General features: G+C 36.8%; 2 protein-coding genes across 2 annotated transcripts in view; one reads left to right on the top strand and one right to left on the bottom strand.

Moving 5' to 3' along the window:
* The window catches only part of RSPH14 (radial spoke head 14 homolog), a 104,517-nt gene extending 100,209 nt beyond the window's left edge, over positions 1 to 4,308 (bottom strand). Inside the window, exons 1-3 of the mRNA XM_059827518.1 lie at positions 4,110 to 4,308; positions 2,275 to 2,377; positions 1,960 to 2,078 (exon numbers count right to left, since the gene is read on the bottom strand). Of these exons, the coding sequence (XP_059683501.1) occupies positions 1,960 to 2,078; positions 2,275 to 2,377; positions 4,110 to 4,308 (421 nt within the window). The remainder of the gene's footprint in view (positions 1 to 1,959; positions 2,079 to 2,274; positions 2,378 to 4,109) is intronic.
* A 4,536-nt stretch (positions 4,309 to 8,844) lies between these two features.
* On the top strand, positions 8,845 to 20,434 carry RAB36 (RAB36, member RAS oncogene family). The gene is made up of 10 exons (XM_009817260.2): positions 8,845 to 8,913; positions 10,057 to 10,145; positions 12,702 to 12,767; positions 13,789 to 13,890; positions 15,572 to 15,636; positions 16,234 to 16,285; positions 17,663 to 17,744; positions 19,390 to 19,480; positions 20,028 to 20,147; positions 20,370 to 20,434. The coding sequence occupies exons 1-10, from the start codon at positions 8,845 to 8,847 to the stop codon at positions 20,432 to 20,434; spliced, it is 801 nt and encodes a 266-aa protein (XP_009815562.1).
* The last annotated feature ends 2,149 nt before the right edge of the window (positions 20,435 to 22,583 follow it).

A 22,583-nucleotide genomic window follows, 5' to 3' on the forward strand; every position in this document is an offset into this window, starting at 1 on the left:
CTTAGCCAGTATGGATGAATGGTTAATGATTAATAGTGATCTGCAAAATTTTGGCAACATTTATTTACTTCTGCTAAGTTTTCTTCTCCCATAAATTTCTATTATGATCCACACATTCATAGGATGCTATGTCTACACAGGTAAGGGAAAGAATTCTTTAAAGGCAGTCAGAGAGGTCAAAATTTACTTAAGCTAAGTCCCTGTCTCATTTGATTTGAAAATCTGTAAAATAGCTAGTGAAATTAAATTAACAGAAAATCTGTTTTTCTATAGTGATGTTCACAAAGTTGCTTAGCCCACCATATTAATATCCTTCATATGGATTCAATTATTTAGGACTTCAAAAAGGCCTGCATGCATGTAAAAATACATCTTTATATTATTCGAATTCATGTACACTCACTCAGCAAGGCTTTAAGCATTCATTTAATTCTTTTTTAAGCACCAGTAATGTAACAGAATTCCTCAGACAGGATACTTTCTCATTAATTTAAATAGTTTGGCTTTTTAATTGATAATTTCTATCTACCGAAATTTTAATTTTAAAATTATAATTTTCATCAACTGGAAGAGTAATGTTCAGATTAGAAAACTATTGAAATTATAATCATAGAATCTGGAAATAAAAGCAACAAATCAGCAGAAATTCCCTTAGTGTATAAAAGATTTAGAAAACTATAAATATACGTAATAAACATAAAGAAAGCATGTAAAAGGTACAACAACCTATTCTTCTGGCAAGTCAAAGACAAATTCTCAGCTATTTAGACTGAAGCATTTAAAAGCTAGATGCCTGACTCTGATGTAATCAACCCAGCTTCTGTTTATCTCACTGGAGATAAATGGACGTCACCAGAGTAGAACTCATCTCAACCTAAACTAAGCACCTATGATATGTCGCACTTTTTGCTCCTGGAGATACTGATTTTTCTCCTGCTATACAGGGAGTGTAGGATGACTAGCTCAATTTGACATCTGAAGTTAGGTGTAATTTATCACATTTTTAACTTCATATCCTTCCAAGTCCATTTAACAATTTTACCTAAGGACAAACAATATTTGAATAAAATATCAGAAAAAGCAAACTTCTTCATTGTTCCTTGCATCACCCCCAAGTTTGTTTTTTTTTAAATTCACCACCTGAAAGCAATGCGAAAGCATACATTTAAGAAACAGTGCCCATGAGCTTGAGGTCAAAGACACATTAATAGACAATCTGTAGAATACACAGCGCAATGGATGGTGTCTTTACTTGCTCTTTTGTCTCCTCCTACACCAGTGCTTGCAAGGAGCTGGGAAGGCATAAAACAAATTTGTACCTCCTAACAGCAGAAAAACTTTCTACAAACCCTGTGTGCTGTGAAATTAGTGCACCATGATGAACAGCTGATCATAATTTTGAACAGAAGAGGACAAAGTGAATTTTTGGTGCAAGATTCTGAAATACAAATTTAAGCGTGCAGTCCACACAACATGTATCTTGAGCAGGTAGCCTTAATTTGCATAAGACCTACGAAAATTAACAGATCTAGCAGGATCAGCACCCTCAGTACACAGACAGGACTATTCACAGATGTATTATGTTAACATGGGGCATTTCACTTGTTATCTATGTAAAGGATTTTCTATATTTTGGCTAAGTATTCTCACTATTATTACACAATTTGCAAATTTTTAGAAGTGCAAAAACAGCTCTAGAAAACACAGTTGTCTCCTCCGATAAAAAAGATGACAGTCATACCTTTTAAAGTTTTCTCATAGAACCCAAAGAATAAATTCTCATAGAAAAACTAATTAAAGAAAATTAAGATAAGCAAAAATAGAAAAGACACTGGTTTTAATTATGATTTTCAAGGAAAATGGAATAAAATAAATCTGGAAGATATTATATAGGGAATCAGGTAAATTAATCTATCAGCTTTGCCTATTTGAATATTTAACTACTGAAAAAATCCCTACCTTCAGGTAATTTTGCCATTATTTCAAAGATCTGATGCGTGTTCTTCCGACAGATATCTACTGGATCATCCAAGAGCTCAGTGAGGGCAGAAATTACTCCATTTTTTATCAACCCTTGCCTACAAACAACATTGGAGGATAGATTAACTAAGCATAATAAAACTCATATATATTTGTGAGATGCTTAATCTTAACTAAATACTCTAACTGGCATTGCACCTATCTTGCCAAAACTTAGAAATTCTGTTCTTGTGTCTCACTGAAACATCTTTATTGCTTCTGATACCATTCAGTAAACTCTGGAATTACACCTACCTGCCAACATTATGCATAGCCATTGTATAGAGGATTTGTGTTGTTTTTTGTCGGACAGTACTGTCATAATGTAGCAGCAAAGTCTTCAGGTTTTCCAAGAATCCTATGAGACACAATAGTTCATTTTAAAATTTCTTACCTTCAGCGTTAATTTAATATAGCAATACTCATTTTTATCTCCCAATTTGAAGTGCAAACAATCAGAATTTTCATCTTGTCCTGAGAGTGAAACTCTCATTGTCATATCTCAAGTATGGAAGAAACTTTCCAGTTTCAAGGCCTACTGCCAAAAATACCATGCCACAAACAAGTTGCTGACTTCTATATCAAGTTAAATCATAATCCTACAAATATTTATGAAGTGACATAACTCTAAAAATAACTCAGGTCAGTGGAGCTATTGATGTTTTTAGAAAAGCATGTGTTTGCAGGATCGACACCTACATTTTTTTTAATCTTTCTTCAGGTGTAGCATTGGGCTATGTAAAAATGCACAGCATTGCTTTTCACACGTAGAATAGATTTGGTGAACCATTAATGATTCTGTGTATACACACATAGCACTGACCAAAAAAACCCCCCAATCAAACAATAATCTCGCATTGCTTCAGTAGTTACTGTTAATCAAACCATAACTTAATAATTGGTGTCTCTTATGAGGAAAAAAATATGAAGGAAGTAATGGAGAAAAAAGCAGTGGCAAAACAGAGGACTTCTTCAGTGTTAAATAATGAGCTATGTAGATACTCAACAGACTGCTAAAAATTGCAAAGATAAGCTTGTGTGTGTTTTTTTTTTCCAAAATCCAAACTTAGGATTCTTCCAAGTGCTGGGATAAAAGCTTTTGTAAATAGTGGTGGCCAGATATAATCTTGATGAGTATGATAAATTTGGTTATATTGTCTTGTATCTTAATTTCTCATGAAGTTCCAGGGTTTTTTTGTTATAGACTCATCCTACAACCACTAAGATACTTCTGAGAAGGAGTTCTACATAAAAAGCTCTGATGTTTTGTCTCTCCGCTATCCACTGCTGAAGGAATGAAGGGCAAAAGATGACTTCACAGATTTTGCAAATGAACTTGTGAACCTTATTTAAATATTATTTTACTAATTGTTAATTAAAAGGGTCATCAGAGTTTTTTGCCTGCTATTGTGGGATCTGACATATGAGTATTCTGAGCACCTCAAGCATGAAAAATCCAGGAAGGTAACACTGTCACATGTCATACGTAGTAGAAAACGTCTAATGAAGAAAAACAAAAAGGGATTTTGCCTTTTCTTCCTGCTCTAGGGTAACTAAAAGCTTTTTCTTTTCCCCTTTCTAAGTAAAATATACTTAGTAGTTTTATGTTATTAGAAATTCATAAATTCACTCCTTTGTTTTTTTCTGAAAGGTTCATGGATAACAGGATTAGAAAAGATTCCAGGCAAATGAAATTTAACTAAGTGGCAAGGGGGTGGTGGGGAGTGTGTTTCTAATTTTGGACTGATTAAGCTTTTTTTTTAATAAGCCTATGTTAGGAATTAGCTAAAATTCAGAATAAACAAAAGAAAAAAACATTATGCGCTACTTCTGTATTTAGGGGTTGATAAAACCTATAGTGAACCACTGATAAATCCTAAAGTGAGGATAATCTCAAAATAACTGCCATGTATATGTCATTATAATATTCTTTATCTTTTTAAGGTAAAACAAGTAGAGATTAAAACTGAAAAATCTTCACGGCCATTTTGTGTCATCAAAGATATTTCAAGGAAAAAAGTAGCGCTCAAAAGTAAAGTGTTTGGGTTTTTTCCCCACTGTCTCAAAGCTTATGACAACAGATCACTTACCTACTTCTGTTGCGTGGTAGACATGTTCTGGGTTATGGACCAGATCACAGAGCGCCATCAATGCCCGCTGCTGAGTCAGCAGCTCAGGAGATTGTAACTCCTCATGCAGTTTAGGAAGGGCTCTCTTTCCAAATGCAATAGGAGCTTTTGTGGGATCTATATCAGGGGGGATGTTGGATGAGATACGAGCATGTGCCATCCCGAATTTTCCTGAGGAGGATTCTCCCTTATCCCTAAAAATACTCCAAAATTACTATATCTGGTGACTGGACAGATAATGTATCAAAAAGACAACTACTGAATTTAAACAGTGCTCTGTGTCCCAGAAGAGCTATTTTAGCACACATTCAATGTTAGGAAGCTATGAAAGAAGAGGCTGGAATGGTTCATGGTTATCAGCATTAATGTCTGTTCATCAGCTGAATCGTCTTATCTAGTTTAATTCTCCACTGAACACTGTGGGAGAAAAAAAAAAGAGAGAGAGAAGGAAAGCTTAAAATTGCAAGGTGAGGGAGGGAATATTTTTCAAAGGGTTAAAGTGAAGGAGTCCAATGTCTCGAACCAGAGAATGGGCTCAAAATTATATTAAAGCAAAAGCAAACAAAACGCCATTTTTCAAAACCGCATTCTTTTAAAAGGGGTCTAGTTTAAACCCGCCCTCAGAATTCGTTAACGTTTGAAAGAATCAGTGATGGCTGACCTCCCCCTTCCCTCAGTAAGGAAAATGGCTCAGCTGACGGAAGCATGCAACCTCCAACACTGAAAACTGCTCAACAAAAAAAACAGCTGCAAAGTTAAAACAATTGCTAAACAACTGCACTTCTGACTTCAAAGCACAAGAAATAGACTAAATAATCAAAGGCGCCCTGTCCCACCAATATGTCGCTGCCTCAGCCCGTCCCCGGTTCCCGCTCCACAGCTCCTGCCAGTTACGCCACCGCCTTTCGCGCCCGCGTGCTCTGGTTGTCACAGCAACCAGCTCTTTGCGTACGCCCCACTCCGCGAATAAAAACTACGCAGCTAAGCATACTGAGTTCGGTCCTGCGTCAACAGCGTAAGTACCGCGTTTGACGGTGGCTGCTGTGAGAGAGTAGCGTCAACGGCGTAGTTGGCGAATTGGAAGCCGGGGCCGCTGCTAGCGCGGTACTCGAAGCGCTGCTGCGGAGCGCCGCGAGCGATTGTGCTGAGGCGCGGCCCGTCAGGGAGGGGAGCGTGTGAGGAAACGGGATAAAAGCCGCCATGGGGTTGCAGCGTGGAGGCCGTTTTACCTCGCTTTCCTGCTAAAGCATGGAGGGGGGCCCTCTCGACACCCCGTCTTCTGTCTTCTTAAAGTAATTTCAGCTGAACAAAATTGAAAAAATTCAGATTGAACAAAATGGCAGTCAAGTTAATGGCAGAGACAGCAGGCAAGTGCCTTGAGGTACAAGGACTGAAGGGAGCTGAGTAGCTTTGGACTAGGTTTTCTTTCCTAATCTTCTCCAGAATGTCATTATAAACAGCTAGAATGTGTAGCAGAGTTTTCCATTATCACTAGGTAGTTTCACATTACTGTGTTTGAGACTTAGCCATCTTTTTCAGTATGATTCTGCTAAAAAGTATAGTGCTGTTGAGAGGATGGTACACAGGGAGAATGTATCATTGCAATGTTGCTAGCACAACTTGAGGGTGCTCTGGATTGTCACATGGAATCAGGAAAAAAACAACTCTGAACAGCTTGTACTCTACAATGTTAGTTCTGTTCAAATTGAGAAGTGGTTGCGATGTTTTTCATTATGTTTGAGTAACAATCATAATAATCAAAGTTCTTAAACTGGATTTTACAAAACCAAAGTCATTCAGATAAGCCGGATTAAAATGAAACACAGGAATAGATTCTGGTTTCTTGATCTTCAAAATAAATAAAAGAAAAATTACTACTTTAAAAAGTATTTTCCTGAAAGGGCTCATTTTTTCTGCAACATTTTAGAGCAGATTATTTAAAGTAGAGGTTATTTTCCTGAATTAGATTAGAATTCCACTAACTATATATTTGTAAGGTTTCACCCTATTTCAACAGGAGGAACGTGAGCTTTTCTCAGTGTAGAAGGGGCAGGAGAAGATCAGAGACTTCTCCTGTCCTTCAGTTTTAACTCTGCTCTCATCCTTTTGGTGTGAGTTGCTCTGTCTTGTCCTTCACCATAACTTGGAATACTGATTTTGGTTAGTGGTCATGACATTAACTTATTTTACGTACAGCTTCTGAATGCCTTCCTCAAATCTTTTGTCTATCCACAGAATCTACCTGTGATACTGTTCCTGCAACATTGATGTAAGGAGAGTTGTGATGCCATGGAGACACTATATTCCCAGTCCTCCCTGGTGACTGAATCCCTTTCAGCTCTGTAAGAAGAGAAAATCTGGATCTCAGTACTAATAATTCTCAGCATTTTTAGCAGCTTCATATCTCTTAAATAATTGATTTTTTCCCTCTAATGGTGTGACTAATTTGTTGATTTGGTAAATTGGGGTATGTCTATGTGTGTGTGAGATTTAGATTAAATACACTAAATGTAAGTCAAGATGGCCTCTCAGTTTTAAAATGTTTCTGCTTGATTGCCTTGGTCCCTCCTGTACTCTGGGTTCACTGAGATTGTTGACTTGATTTTTTTGTAGCTTAGTTTGTGAGAGAGCTCTAGGAGACAAGCCTATGTACACATGACATTTTTACATGCTTAGGATGTGTTGAACTAGGAGAATATGGAGGAAGCAAATTAGTATTTGAAACTCTTACCAACTGGCAGGGTTTTCCTTTTTGTTTTCAGAACTATTATTTTAAGACATTAACATCACCGTAAAATTATTCGAACTTGCCAAAAGGGCAGGAGCACACCATAAAAAAGATCACAAGTAGCATGATAAATAGAACTATGCATATGGTAATAAATAGATACTGTAATGTCACCTTTGGTGAATAACCCATCAGTTGCAAATCTGGATTCTTTGGGGGGAAGTGGGTGTTTCGGTATGGTTGATATCACATGAGTGCTTGAAGTGGTTTGAAAGCAATTCCCCACAAAAGAGAATAAAACATTAATTTTAAGTAGTGGAGTAGCAATTTTGTTGAGTTATTCTTAGTGTGGCGTTGCAAAACACAACCGTAGCTTTTTTTTTAATATACTTGTTTAAAATTACTTGTCCACCTTGATTTGCTCTTTAACGTTTTTAGTCTGCTGCAGGAATGGCGAGAGGCTTGTCTCCTGGATGTTAAGAGGTCCAAGCCTGTTTCAGTATTATCAAAATGACTATTAGAATGTGAGAGCTTTCTTCTGTTCTGAAATTTGGAAATTTAAATCCTAATGAAATAAATAGCAAAATCTTTAGCATCCTAAATCACAGTCTAGCATACTAAATGCTGTCTAAACTAATGAGTTGATTAACAATACCTAGGCAATATAAAAGAGCTGTGTGATTTATTATTCCTTGTCTTTAGTGTTTGATACATTAGAAAGCAAGATTACTAATGACTAGAAAGACATTTATATAATTCACAATGTCTCATTGGTGGCATGCACATCCTCACTCTAAAGCTGAGATGAAATCAAGTTGAAATTCTGAAAAAAAAATCCCTCAGGAGTTTCTTTATAATTGCTACTATGCTTAGTATTAGCACTGTAACAGTTCCCCACTCCATTAGTTCCTTGTCTGCTGCTCTTTGTATCCGTATATACAAACTGTCTTTGAAGAAAAAGGAACTATTTTCTTACACAGGATTAGGGGATCATTTGGTTTATTAAGGAGCAGTTTCTGATCAAAGGAATCTGTATGGCCACTAAAACCATTTTGTTCTTTTAAAACTAGGGCCCTACATATAGTTAAATTACTCCAACTCCGCCTTCCCAATCCATGAGAGAAGGGGAGGAAGGGAGCTGTTGCAAGCCTGTTGCTATGGCCACGCAGCAGCAGGCTGAGCTGTTTGTGTGGCTGGGATCCTGCTGCATCAGCTGCTGCACGGTGAGTCCTTCCTTACACTTTGCTACATGATGAATGTTCTTATTAGAAACATTCTTTCGATGCCAGTAAGAAATTGGTACTCTATTAAGGGTCCCCTCCCCCAACAACCCACGAGGTTTCATTGCATAACCAAATTGCTGTGTCTCAAGTGGGATATCTAAATGCATTTGTGATTTCCATGTGAACATTACTCTTTTTCCAAGTCAGACTATCTACTGATTTCATTCTTTCTGAGCTGATCTTGGATGAAAGCTTGATGTTGTGCCAAGAAATGTGGCAGCTTCATCTTTCCTCCTTTCTTCTTCTGACCTAATGAAATCTGGTATCCCCTAACATTTATTAATGTGTTTAGTGCAGAGGCATTTCAAACAATGATGAGCAAGATTTTTAAATGAAACACTGCAAAATCCTTTGAGGGATAAACTGCAAGCGCTTATGTTGAATTAAGTGGACAATTCTCTGCCCTTCCATGGAATTAGAGTTGGTGCCTTGTAGTTTCAGAAAGTCACTATTGGCTACTACAGCTATGTGCACTGAAGTGGTCCCTTTTACATATGAAACAGGTGTTCTTTTAACACAAATAAAGTCAAAGAACTGCCAGTTGTACTGAAAAGAAAAAAAGATTATGAGTCTGTAAGAACTGTTAAATTTTCTTACCGTGTTTGCCCTGTATCGAAGCAATTCCTGAATACTATGTTTCTCTTTACATATTTCCTGTCTGGTAGGATTTAATTGAATTTGGAGGATGAAGTCCAACCTAATGCATTTGGTTCCCCCAGTGAGTAGGGACAGAGTAATCTCACAGTTTCCCAAGGTAAGCATTCTTTATCCCTTTGGTCACAGTATGTAGCACCTGCCATACTGAGCTATCTTTCCCTTGTGCTAATAGTATTTTAATTTAATGTACAGTTGTTGTCTTCTGCTAAAATTACAAACTGTTTAAGGATTTCTTTCAAAGGTGTGTGTGACCTCATGTTCCCATTCAATGCTGATATCTTTAATAATAATCCTCATTTCTTCTTTTAACCTTTGCAGAAAGTGTTACCTTATAATATCTATCTTGTTATTTCAGCCAAACATTAATAATTACATGCTTAAAGAGTTCCTACACCATGGGGAAATAAGAACCATAGCTGATATTAAATATGCAGAAAGTCTAATTAGATCTATACAGAGATTTTGGTTGAAGAATTTGAGGTAATTTTCATTTTCTGTTTGTATAGGAACCTTAGTCATACAGTAGATCAAATGTAGTAGTCACTGTAGAAACACAGACAGAAAAGATCATTTATGTCTCCAAAGAATTTTGTACTTTAAGTATAACAGAAGAGTTAAGGACAGGGAAGGACAAGGAATTACCATTCTGTTTTTTCAGTTGTACAAAAGATCCTTTTAAGGGAGTTAACATTTTTTTTCCGCGCTTGATCTCAGCCACACATTTTGCTTTTAATTTTATGAAAACGACCTAAGCAAATATAAGGTAAAATAAGTTTTCCTCATTTTTAACTGATGCCTAATTAAGAACTAGTAATAAAAACAGTGCTTCACATATATGAGATGTAAAAGACTTTGTAGTAGTAATGACTTGCTGATGATATGCTCCCATCTGTGTTTGTCTTGGATGTCTTAGATTACCAGGATAATTTGAGGTATTTGCTATTGTACAGAATGATGAGCAAATGTATTTGACTCTGGAAGTTTACCTAGTGCTTGGATGCTGACACTCAGAAAGGTGGTCAAATGATGGTGCTCTCCAAAGCGTTTTTTTCAAACATAACTGTGTAGAAGCCTTACTGACTTCTAACCAAAGCTATCCCTTTTCTTATGCCAGGGTATCCCTGTGCTTGACAAACTCTTTGAATTAATCTTCTTATCTATTTTTTTCCTTGCTGATTTGACTTCTTGCAAAGTAGACATCAGGCAATTTATCCCAGTAGCTGTTCTCTCCTATTTTCAGTGGTACACACCTGAGGCCTGTCTGCAGTTCAAAGAGCACTTCCATGCTCAGGTCAGGACTGCTTGTCAGCAGAGCACTGGAACTGTTGGGTAAGTTTGTAATAAACCAAGCATGCAATGAAGAAAGTGTTTTAAGCTCTCTATAGCCTGCTTCCTTCATAGGCTTTTCCTCCCTAATTCCACGTCTTCCTCACTCCAGTATGTTTCAAGGCAGCTAAACCCATGCACGTGGCAGTTCTCTGACCTGTTTGACAGTACATGAATAAAGTGCCTCTTCCCATAAGTGTCAAAGATACGTTTTCTGCTGGCACTAGCAGTATTGAAAAAATGGCAAAGTTGTTTAGCAACAAATGGTTGTTTTGCAACTTTGAACTAAACTCTTAGTTCAAAAGATTAATTGACTGTTTAAAATTAGTGTTGAATTTTGCACATGCAAATCAGTATGGCAACCAAATTCTAGAGCAGTTATAAGGAATAGGGCAGATCTGGCCTTGCCTTAGTCTCTGTTGGTGTTCCAGATGAGCAGTTAATACAGGCTTTGGGGGGATATAAACATGCAGCAGTTCTAAGTTGCTTGAAACACATAAGAATGTAGCTTTAGTCTTTTAGACGTGTATATACTGAGAAGTTGTCTTAAATGTTTCCTTAAAACTGGAGCAAAATTCTGGTAAATACATAGCATTGAAAAATCAAAATAAACTGGTTTATGCCCTTGTAATAGTCTTCAAATTGTTTTTTCATGTCATCTCTCTCCCAGAACTGTTACTTGTACTGGTTTAATTCCTCAAGCAAGGCAGGAAAGCTAAACTATTCAGTTAAAATAAATAGCTGTATGCTTTAGTGACAAATAATTCTGTGTTCCACTGTGAGGGGTCTTTCATAAAGCAGAGCTTCTATGAATACTGACAATTAGCTCGCTATTCTTTCAAATCTAGAGTTGTTGATGACCACAAGACTTGTCATGATATCCATCTTTAAACGGAACTTTTTATTCATTTCACTAGGGAGTCTTGCTAAAAAAAAAAAATGAAGCCAAAATATGTCTCCCTGAGAGACATTAGTGAGTTTATTGCTTTTTAGAAGCACAGTCACTGTCTTAATTTCATGTAAATTTGTTACAAGTGTCCGGACAATTTTACTAGCAAGACATGCTTTAGTGAATTGAGGCATTTTGTCCCCTCAGTAACCAATATCTATTTGTTTTTTTATTTCCGGAGTAATCCAACTCTCCGGTTCATTTATCGTGGTAACAGAGTATAGCTAAAAAGCTTTGGTTTGGCTTTGTGAATATAATTAAACCACTTTCCTGTCACTGCTTTCTAGATATGATTATGATCAGGTCATTTTTTTGGTGGGGCAGGGGTATAAGGGACAGACAACTAAGTGTTTTGTACAGTAGTTGTAAAACTTGACAGGAATAACCATTATCTTCCTTTTCCATTATCCCAAGTAATGGAATAGTTTTTGTCATTTGGAAATGTAGTCTGAGAAATGCAGTAGCTAATGGCTGTATTTAAGACTCTCTTGGTATTCCATCACTGTGTTAAATTGTCTAATCTGGGGAGTTTTTTTCCCCAATATGAATTAATGGAACACACACCTCTAAACCATCACTTTTTTGCTTTTCCCTTAAGGACGTTGATTTTATTCACTATTTTATCAGTAACAGTTAATCAGGCAGAGACATGTCAGCAGCGTAGGGGCCTGTGGCCACCCAATTAGCCTTGACTGGTACACAAAATGCCTTCTTTTTTCTGAAATATTAGTCATGCAGCTTACCAGTCAAGATTTGGACTATTTAGAATAGATAACTTGTAATCAGCATCACATGGAAGCCTGACACAACCAGAAATAGTATTCAATAGAAGATTACTTCCTTTGTTTAAAAAGCCATTCCTTAATACAAAAGAACGTTAAACCTCTTAAGCCATTTTTGTAGCATGTGCATGGGAGATGTCAATCCAAGTTTAGGTCAACAAATATGCTTACATTCACTTATCCACCTATATCTCCTGAAAGATACACTGCATTTCAATTTTAAGAATGCAGGCTGAGTCACCTAAAGCCCATCTGCTATATTCTGTGGGAGGACCCAGAGCAAAGAGGATTATTTGCATGAAGCCAGCTTCAGATTAATGTATTAGAAAATGTATTGGCTCTAACCATGTGGGGCTCTTTCCCAGAGACAAATTCTGCAGTGGGTTATTATATTATTAGCAATTTCTTGTTTCTGCACTTAGGACTTGATTTGTACTATTAAAGTCAATGAGAAACTTGTGATTAATTTTAATGAAAAGGATGCGGATACTCTATAGTCTTATGTGCAAACTGCCAAATGTATATACTTGTAGTCAAAGCAATTTTAATAGAATAGAATTTGTCCCACTGGGTTATATTTAAGAAAAAAATATGCAGAGTAAGAAATGGACTATTTCTACTCCAGAGGGTTTTGGGGGTTTTTTTGGTGACCACCTTTTTCTTACAATTTAAGACTCCGATCCTGCAGCACAGCAGCATTTAGATAAACTGGAGTCACAAGTACATGTGCTCATCACTTGCAATTTAAGGATCTAAATTGGAATTTTTAGAGAGAGAATGTTGAAATTGCTACTAAAAACATGTAATGTTTTCAAATATTTACAACAGGCTGAAAATATCCAAAGTGGTTGTGGTAGGAGACCTGTATGTTGGGAAGACCAGCCTTATCAACAGGTACAGTATATCTCAGCAGATGGTTTGATTCTGCTCTTTCTCAAATAAATGTTACAATGTTCCATTCCTGTCCATTCAGGGTAGTACTTCATGGTTCTGTTTTGAACCATGGTTTTGTTATTAAATAAAAGACAAAACAAAGTCTACGGTATGAGACAGGAGTGTTATACCAACACAGAAAGTCACACTCTGGCATGTCCATCAGTATATATTATATTCTGAACTGGTTTTATCCAGTCAAATATGATACAGTGTTTCCTTAAGAAGTCCAGGCTAAAGGCTAAACAATCAGAAGGTTAAAAAAAAAAAAAAATTCTTTCCAATGTCTAAGTCTTGGTTTCATGCTTTCTCCTCACTTGTAGGGATGTTCACAGAAACATTTTTAAGTCATCCTTGTGTGGGTATCTGTACTCATTTCTACAGCTGCAAGAATGTAGAGGAAGCTTGAGTTTTTCTGTAGCTTATAAAACAAGACAGATAAAATGCAGAATGCCTTAAACAATAGTTATTTGATTGTTTACTGGATGTTAAAAACAGTTCTTAAGCTTTTTGTATCTAAGTCCAGTGAACAGATCACTGAATTTCTGTAGCTTATGATCACTGTGAAAGCTTTCTGTCTATGTTTGCATTTTATTATTATTATCTCTTCCACATTCTTAAGTAGATATGGTAAGTTTTTAATCTCATTGATTAATCATTTGGGTCATTATTTATGACTCGAAATATATTCCCTTGTAACTAAAACTATAAGATACTCTTATCTTCCTTGACAGTCCAAAGATATTTTATTGTGATTCTCATCCCATCCTGAGAGCTTACTAGATATATATGCTTTCTAGTTTGTTATCCAGTATCTCCTTTTTTTTAATTAGTTTCTTGGTGGTTTTATATATGCTTCTGCAATATATAGCCACTCTGCAGTTAGTTAATTCTTTTCTTCATAATTTACCCTAGGTAGTGTTAGTTTTGCAGTTATTTGTAGCTGGATGTTACTTGTATTTCATCCCTCTTTTTATTGCAGATTTTGTAAAGATAATTTTGACCGAGACTACAAGGCGACCATTGGAGTGGATTTTGAAATTGAACGTTTTGAAATAATTGGAATACCATATAATCTCCAGATGTAAGTTGAAACAGCATGGTTGAGTATTGCACAGAGTACAATCTCAGCAGAGCTTGAATTGCTGCAGACTCTAGTGGAATAAAGATTTTTATTCTTAATGCTTTTTTTTGATGTGATCTGAAAAACAGGTTCTATACCTGGACTTGTAGTTTTAGTAAAAATTTTAGTCTCTTGAATTTCTCATCCCTAAAAAACGTTATAAGTTTGTCAATGAAAATTCATCTTGGATGTCTTGCACCATTCCAGTGGAGTTCTGCCTTTTTTACTCAAGTTTCTTGAAAAAGAAGTGGAAGCTTTTGCCACAGACTTTGTCCAGTTCTACTGTTACACTGTTCTATCATTTAAGCTTAGTAGGCACAATGAGCACTGAACTTGGCTTTACTGGGAGTTTTATTCCTGCAGCCGTTGAAATCAATGGTAAGGTGTCCAGTGATTTCAGCATCTTTTAGGGACTAATTGATTTTTCGCAAATCATAGAAAGATGCGAGTGTTTTTATTAGAATGTGAACCTAAAATCTTTGATTTTCAGCTTTGTTTATCAGACAGACTAGTGGGAATCCTGGCCTTCTCTCACCTGCTTTGGTTCTGCTGAAGGATGTCCTTTGGTATTTCCAGTGGCTAGAAATATTGTTCTGTAGAGGGTATTATTGAATCATCTATGCTATAGTATGACCTAGAGCAGAAATAAGATGCTTTGCATGAAGTATTTTAGTGCATGAATCTTAAACACCTTTTCACTTAGGAAAAAATGTGTTCCTGAGATATCATTGATGTAACTACATGGCTAGTGGGATTTATTGAAAAATGCTTAGAAATCAATTTCCTGCTGATTTTAGTGCCATTGTGTTTTTGAAAATTCTGCCAGGCACTATCCTTTTGGAACTTGATTCCCTCTTAAAATGTAGACTGATGCATCAGTATTTTGCCGGTTGATGCAATAAGGTTCATGAGCTACTAAATGTCAGATTGCATTATCTGCAGAATCTGCAGTGGCTGGGTAGAACATTCCCATATGATAAGCACTAGTGCCCCCTCTTGCTGAGAGATTTCTGTACAAGATTAGTTTGCAAGTATCCGTGACTGGCAATACTAGGCTATGACAAAACCCCAAACCTCTGTAGTGCTGGCAGTAGCTGAGATGACTGCATATCATGTTCATTAATATAAAGCACTTTCTTGATGTGCTGGTTTTGGCTGGACTAAACCATGACACTTGATTTTTCTTTAACGGTGGTGTTAGTACTTAGAGGCCTACAGCTGACTCACCAATTTGTAGTATATGGACAGATATCGTATCTAGCAGTTGCAGGATTCTAATATGGGCTAATATATTATTTAGCTAGTATTAGCACAGAATTTTTTTTTAAATAGATGAGGGAAAAATGTTTTTAAGAAACAGGTATTACCAGCGGAATATTCATATTTGAATTGTCCCCAAGATGACCACTATTTAAAAAAAAAAAAAGATAAAAACAGAATTCAAATGTCTTCATTAAATATAGAGCTTTACTGTATTTCTGTCAGTAGTTAATGAATAACATGTTCCAGATGGCAACACTTCTCTGGTATCACATTCTTCTCCAACTTGTACCACTCTGCTGCCTCATTAGCATGTTTACTCAGGTTACACGGAGTTTCATTAACCTGAAATTTCTTTTTTTCCCCACCCCCCATTGCACAGATGGGACACAGCAGGTCAGGAAAAGTTCAAGTGCATTGCATCTGCTTACTACCGAGGAGCAGAGGGTGAGAACAATATTAATTTGATCCTGGCTGTGACAGGAGGTTGTACTTTATATGGAAACATATATGCATATGTGCTCCTTGGAAAGGTACCTGTAGATGCCGTGGGGTGGAATGGATTGTCCATTATTGGAGAGAAGGGACTAAAAACCTCAGGAATCGATGTGTTGTCACACCTGCAAGCTCTGAATGTTCTGATGATCCAGTGACAAAAATTGGCACTTGTGTCTAAGGGGAAAAGAATTTGGGTTTGGGTAAGATTATTACCGAAGTTAGAAGTGGATACTTCTGGCATTCCCTTTGGTAAGAGACAGTTTCTGCAGGAATTAAAGTGGTCCCAAAATAAAAGGAGTAATAGCACTATAGACTGCAGACTACAGGTAAAGACTAAATAAAGTTGAAGACTGAGGACTTCAGTCTTACTGGGTGCTAGAGAAGGAAGAGGAATGAGCAAATGGATAGTCTTCCATCTCCTCTGTGTTAAACCTACTCTTGCACTTTATATGTAAGCATTCTCTCTGTTTAACAAAATGAGTTGGAGAGACTTCTGATACACTTTCTAACTTAAGTACTTTTTTCTGTTCTTGTCTTTTATTGCAGTTATAATAACAGTGTTTGATCTGGCTGATATCCAGACTTTGGATCACACCAAGTAAGTTTCTGTATTTTGGCTTAGCCTTTAAACCTTTACAGCAGGTTTAATTGCCTTGGATAGCCTGTAGTTGCTGAGAATATTTTCTATTGAGCTAAGAAATGAAGAATGATAGTCACTTGTTTGGATTACATAGGGTGGGATTTTTCTGAAGAAAATGCAGAGCATAAATTTGAACTACTTACCCTTTACTTCCTTTGTAGTCAAAGAGAGAAAAAGGCACTTCAGTAAGAGCTTGATCCTTCCAAAAATAGACATGCAGGAAGAGACGAAGCGCACCCCAAAAGCATCCTTTATTTCTCCATTTGCTGTAAACAGAGTAACAGGCTGGCATCTCATGTAAATGGTGAAATTGATGAGATGCATCTCATGCATAGTGTCTCAAGAGCCTCTCATTTTCTAGGTGCACTGCACCAAAATTATTCTCTTTCTCTAGTTTCTGTAGTGATTCTGTTGGGAGATAGGCTGTCAAAAGAGGAGAAAAAATTAAAAACTCAAAATATATGTAGATACAGCTAAACTTACTGTTTCAGATATTTGCAATGGTTTGGTTACAATAGCACACTAATTGTTATGAGTAAACTTCTGCTTTTAGTGCAGGCTGCAAAACCCTACATGGATTTATGAACCATAATGTTGTCACCAGCTCAGAACATATATATTCTAACATACTGTTGTGAATGTAGTGCAGGTACATGTTTATTTACAACTTCTACTCTGTCTTATTTGAATGTGTATTAGACTATTTCCTTAGATTAGTGCTGTGGTATTTAGCTCATTTACATAGGACTTTGTAAAATAATATATATATTAGTGTCTCTGCTTGGCTGAAAATAATTGAAGCCTGTGAACCTGATTTCTCACACATGCACACACTCCCTTCCCTCCTTGACTTGTGTTGGATGACTCAAGAGGAACTTGATTGCCAGAGTAACAAAAATATAAAAGCTTATGAGACAAGAATCATGCAGCCTTCATAGGGAGCTTTTTTATAATACTGAATAGATTATTTCACTCTTCTTTATTCCCCTTTGTATCTAATCTGCTGTTGTTATACCTTTTCCTCTGCTTCCTGTTTTCTTATTCCTTATCTCGATCAAAACTTTGCCCCCTCCCTTATACTGATAAATACCCTCTCTGGGTGCTAAAATCATTGTTGAATTTGCACTCTACAGTGGGCATGTTTGAACTTTTCATTAGTGGAAGGCATGTATTCAAAGGAGTTGGAATAGCTCCTGGTCTCTTTCTGTCTGGAAGAAAAGGCTTTTGATACTTAATTTCATCCTCTCACTTTTCTTGTGACCCTATTATCTGTCACTTTCTCCTATATTCCTCAGTCCCTCTGACTCATACTCTCTTTTCTCTTGTGTATTTCAGACAGTGGCTAGAAGATGCATTGAGGGAGAATGAGCCAGATTCCACCTTCATCTTTCTAGTTGGAACAAAAAAAGATTTGGTGGTAAGTAAACTGAATGCAGATTAGGAAATCAGATTTCCCCTAGTTCCTCAAGTGATTTTCCCTTACAAGTTGTACACAACGTTGTTGAGACAAAGACCTTGAGGGAAAAACCTAAACAGAAAGAAAGAAGATCACAAGTAAATAGAACAGCACACTTGGAACCAATTTAAGAAGATGCTTTCTAAAAAAATGAGTAGTTAGTGAAATATCCCTATTTCCCTTCCTTGCATGACATTTTTCAAGCACAAACAAACAACTGAAAAGGCAGAGAAAAGTTGGGTGCACAAAAGAACAGACTACCTAATGATCTTGAAGGTTTTGTTGTTTGGTTTTTTTAGGGACAGTGTGTTCATTATTCAGAAACAGAGAAGAATTCTTAATTGAATGTGACATCGTGTTCAGAAGAACAGGATATAATGCACTTACCCTATACCATTCTAAGTCTTGTGTTTGTCTTTCTCTAGCTATCAATACTTAATTCTTAAAGATTTCAAACTAAACTTGCTTCTTCTGCTGTTAGTTGATTTTTTTTTTTATTTCCCACCCCTCCCTGCTGTCACAGTATCACTTACGCAGTTTGTTTCTTACCCGTCACTGAAAGTAAGTCCCAGAAAACTGCATGTCTGTCAGTTTTTTCAGTTTTTCTGATACTTTGTGTTGCTTATGCTGCTTTCTCTGAGTTGCAGTAAAAGCTAAATGTGCCAGACCTCTGAGGACACAGATCTGAAGTCTTGTCTAAGCTAGAATACCTTACTGTAAGTTAGTTTCTGTTTTTAGAATGATAGCACTTTCAATTGAAAGGGCAACAAGAGCAAAGCAAAGGATTGTGGGTTCTAGGTATTACTTCTGTATGTAGCCAGTATCTTCCCAACTGAATTCACTTTACTTCTCATCTTGATGTCACATCATCCTTTCCAAATTTTCAGAGTTCTTCTCTATTGTGCAGGGGTTCCCCACTGTAAGACAATGCACAGAAAACTGTACAAAGAAAGATCACTGGTATCATCCATCACACATGGGCTAGAAATTGAAAGCAGATAGTAGCATACTGGTATGTTTGATCACAGAGAACAGATGAGAGGGAAAAAAGACCTGAAAATTAAGTGCAAGAAAGCAAAATCCATTGAAGGGGCAAGAAATTTTAGTCTTAAGAAGAGATAAAAAAGAGCAAAAATAAAAAAGGGGGGGGGGAAGGCCATTGTGTTACAACATAGTAAAAATAGATGGAGTAGAAAAAAGGATCTGAGACAGACAAGAAAGATTAAACCCAAAGAACCATTGTGATTACTCAGTCCTGCAACTCTTCTGCTGAGAATGATGGAGTGACGAGTATTTAAAGACCAGAAGCCAGGCTGTTGTCTTTATAGCTCCCTACCACACTATGTAGTTAATACAACGATCACACTTGTTAGCTGTTGTTTTGTTTCAATGCTGTGGTAGGTGAATGGAGTCTTCCATTTTAAAAGCAGTACTAAGCACTTGAATATCCTTGCAATCATGTCTGATTGCACAAATTCTAAGGCAAGGCCAGAAAGGCCACTGTGAAAACTGGAAGCGTCACAGTATATGTGCTAGCAGTACCTCTATGTTATTACCAGCCCAGATATGCTTCTTATGTTGAAGTTATTCCATATTATTTACTCAGTCAGATGCCGTGTGTGAAAGGACAGAGCTAGATGCCATCCGCTTTGCCAATGAGATGCAGGCAGAATACTGGTCGGTTTCAGCCAAAACAGGTAAGTTACTGCAAAGGATGTGAAAAATAACAGTAAATATTTATGTTAAGGTGGGAGGAAGTTAAAATTCCATATGCCCCCATTGCCATGCAGGGGTTTTTGTTGTTCTTGCATTTTGTTGCTATTGGAAACTTCAGGTTTATTAATGGTTTATTTGAGCACTTGTATATGTGCTTGCACTGTCATGTTTACAGAAAGGAGTACTTCAGCTGCTGTGCAAAGTCTAAGCATGTTTAGTTCATAGGCAGTTACATAAATACACATGTGCACTGCTCTGCTACTCACTGTTAGCAATGACAAAAGATTATACCACAAACTGAATTCCCTCTGTTGCTGACTAAAAATAAAGGTACAGTACAGGGTACAGTATTCCGGAGTAAGAAAATGAGAAATTCTCTCTGCAGTGATCAGAACGGAGGACAGATTATTGGAGAGGCCTGTTCTGTCCCAGGATTGAGCAGTGATCTGTTCACTGATGTGCTTGTTATGCTTGATCATGTGTTGATGTGCAGTTGTAAAAACACATAATTTCTGTCCTGTTTCCTAGGGGAAAATGTCAAAGAGTTCTTTTCCCGAGTTGCTGCCTTGGCCTTCGAACAGTCCATGATAAAGGAGCTGGAGAAAACTGCTGGGCACATGGCCCAGATTGGGGCAGGAAACGTAATCAGTATGTTGTTTTGCTTTTTGTGTGTATTTTTCTTGTTTACAGTCTGAAGGATTGGGGAGGTTTTTCAAGCATTAAAGCCTGTTTCAAGCACCTGCAACCTGTCAGTGTCTACCTGAGTTCTAGCATATAGGAGTGACTGGAGCTGCATTCAGCTTTTGTTACCCTTAGTATTGGATGGTATAATTTCTTGTGAATTGATTTTATAACTTTTTGTTTCTACAGAACTGGAAAAGAACATGATGGAAATCCCAGAAGACAACACTCAAGTCAGCCTGAGTTGCTGCTAACTGTCAACTGTTTCTGCAAGTGCCATACTTCTCTGTAGTCCAGCATAGAGTACCTGCAATAATGAAAGCTCTCAACTAGAAACAGAAGGTTTTATTTTTGGAAATGAGGGAGGAAAAACTTATCCAAACTGTCTTTCTGATAGTTCCCTTGCTGCTGCAGGCTCATTTGTGCAGGATGGTGCAATTGTTACATAAACCTTTCTCTGTGTAGTAGAAACATAAAATCCTTGTTTTAATGCAAGAAGACATTGCCAGTGCCATGTGCTCACCTGTCTGCCAGAAACACTTGTAGTCAAAAGTTATGTAATTTTAGTGTGTTGTTCTTTGATAATTCTCTGTAAGTCTTAGATAGTGAAGTCCCATTCTCATGGGAGCAGAAAAAAATGGCTGTTCAGAATAAAGGGTGCTATCCATGTAATTTTGCCTTTTAAGATCATAGTAGAAAGTAACTCTGACTTGCTTTTACTTATTCCAAATATTTTGAAACTGTTCCAAAAGAAATCTTTTTTAAATAACAGGTATGGAAGTACACAAATGCAGACTGCATAGTTTTCACTGTGGTTTCTCCATCCAGGAAAAATCTTTATTATTTTTCATTTTCCACTTGAGAATCAGAGCCCAGTATTTAAGTATTTCCAAGCCTAGGAGAAGTCCAGGTAGGAACATTGTTGTTTTATCCCAGGTGTCTAATATTTTGAAAATCTTACCAGATAAGAATGCTATTCTTTTCCATTCTTTTGAATAAGAAAGAATGGTCACATAAGTACATGGCATAGAAAAATTAGATTTCATGTATTCCATCTTCCAAAGAGGATGCAGAATCCTTCTCTGGGTTGATCTTCGTGAATGTTGTCTACACTGCAGTTATACTTTGTTGCTAAGAGTAATGACATTTTCATTTTATTCTAACTGGGTTTTTTGTTTGTAGTAATGTAACATGATGCTGGAACCATACACAGTCTCAGTCATGAACTTGTTCATCCCTGTCTGTGGTAGGAACTCTGAGCTGGTAAGGTTAGATTTGATACTGCTGTTAAACTCTTAGTCATTCTATCTGCTTTTACTGGACAAGATAATTTGATCAGTAGATGCTGGGAGCAATTTGTTCCACTGCTTAACAGAAGCAGTAATAGCACAGAAATAGTTTTGCCATTTTGTGAAAAGACTTGGAAGTGTATGTGGGTTTAGAGGCATGGGAAAGATGGAGTTCTTTGAAGCAGACACATTCTTGTTAAGCCCTAAGGTACTTGCCGTATGAAGATGTCATTGCTGAATGCTTATGGTAGAACCTGCTCTCCGGACATGTTGCTGTGACTTGGTGTCCTGGCTTGATCAAAAAAACCATTGCCCCAGTTTTGCCTTTTCAAACACCCTTTGACATAACATTGTGCAGTTAGTTCTTTAGAAATTACAATCACTGTTTAATGGGGAGAGATTAGCTCTAGGTACCACTGTATTTCATTGAAGTAAAGCAGCTTTACAATGCTCTTCTGCTCTTTGGGCAACAATGACTGATGTGGAAGGATATTCCTGCTTTAAAAGTAATTCCTGCTGACAAGTGACATTGCCAGAAATTTGAATGACAAATAATGTTGCCATAACAGATATTTGGTGAGTATTTGTGAAATCATATTAGTATGATTGATTATGATAATTAGGTTTAAACTGCAAAAGTACAAAAGATGTGAAAGGGAAATACTGGAAAAAATAGAGGGAAATAACATTAGTATATCTCACTGAATTTTAATATTCATTTCTGAGTATCTAGTTAGTGATATTTCTCGAAAGATAAATGAGATGCTGTAAATCTTTGCTTGTACTCAACCATACAAATTTATGGTCCTTCAAAATTACTGTAAGCACTCAAAATAACAAAGGGATCAAAGTGGGACAACAGAAAGACTGCTTCTCTAGAAATTTATCAGCAGCTTATAACTCCATACTTCTAAGATTCAAATCCTGCATTACATGCTATGCTGGCATAAAAAAAAGTAGAAAATCTTCTGTAATGCTCTAAATTTCATACTGCGACTATTTTAAATGGCGAGAAAGAAGAAAACCTATAGACAGTTACAAGTTACAGTTTCTTGCGATATTAATTCAATCATTACAGGAACAACAGTATCTGGAAAACTGATTATAACAGGAC

This window comes from Gavia stellata, chromosome 21 (assembly GCF_030936135.1).
Source record: "Gavia stellata isolate bGavSte3 chromosome 21, bGavSte3.hap2, whole genome shotgun sequence".
In the NCBI taxonomy this organism is placed as follows: domain Eukaryota; kingdom Metazoa; phylum Chordata; class Aves; order Gaviiformes; family Gaviidae; genus Gavia; species Gavia stellata.

Coding starts and splice junctions, on each gene's coding strand:
- RAB36 (XM_009817260.2), top strand. CDS start 8,845: ATGAAGTCCAACCTAATGCATTTGGTTCCCCCAGTGAGTAGGGACAGA. Junction 10,146..12,701: donor CAGAGCACTGGAACTGTTGG/GTAAGTTTGTAA, acceptor TATTTACAACAG/GCTGAAAATATCCAAAGTGG. Junction 15,637..16,233: donor TTACTACCGAGGAGCAGAGG/GTGAGAACAATA, acceptor CTTTTATTGCAG/TTATAATAACAGTGTTTGAT.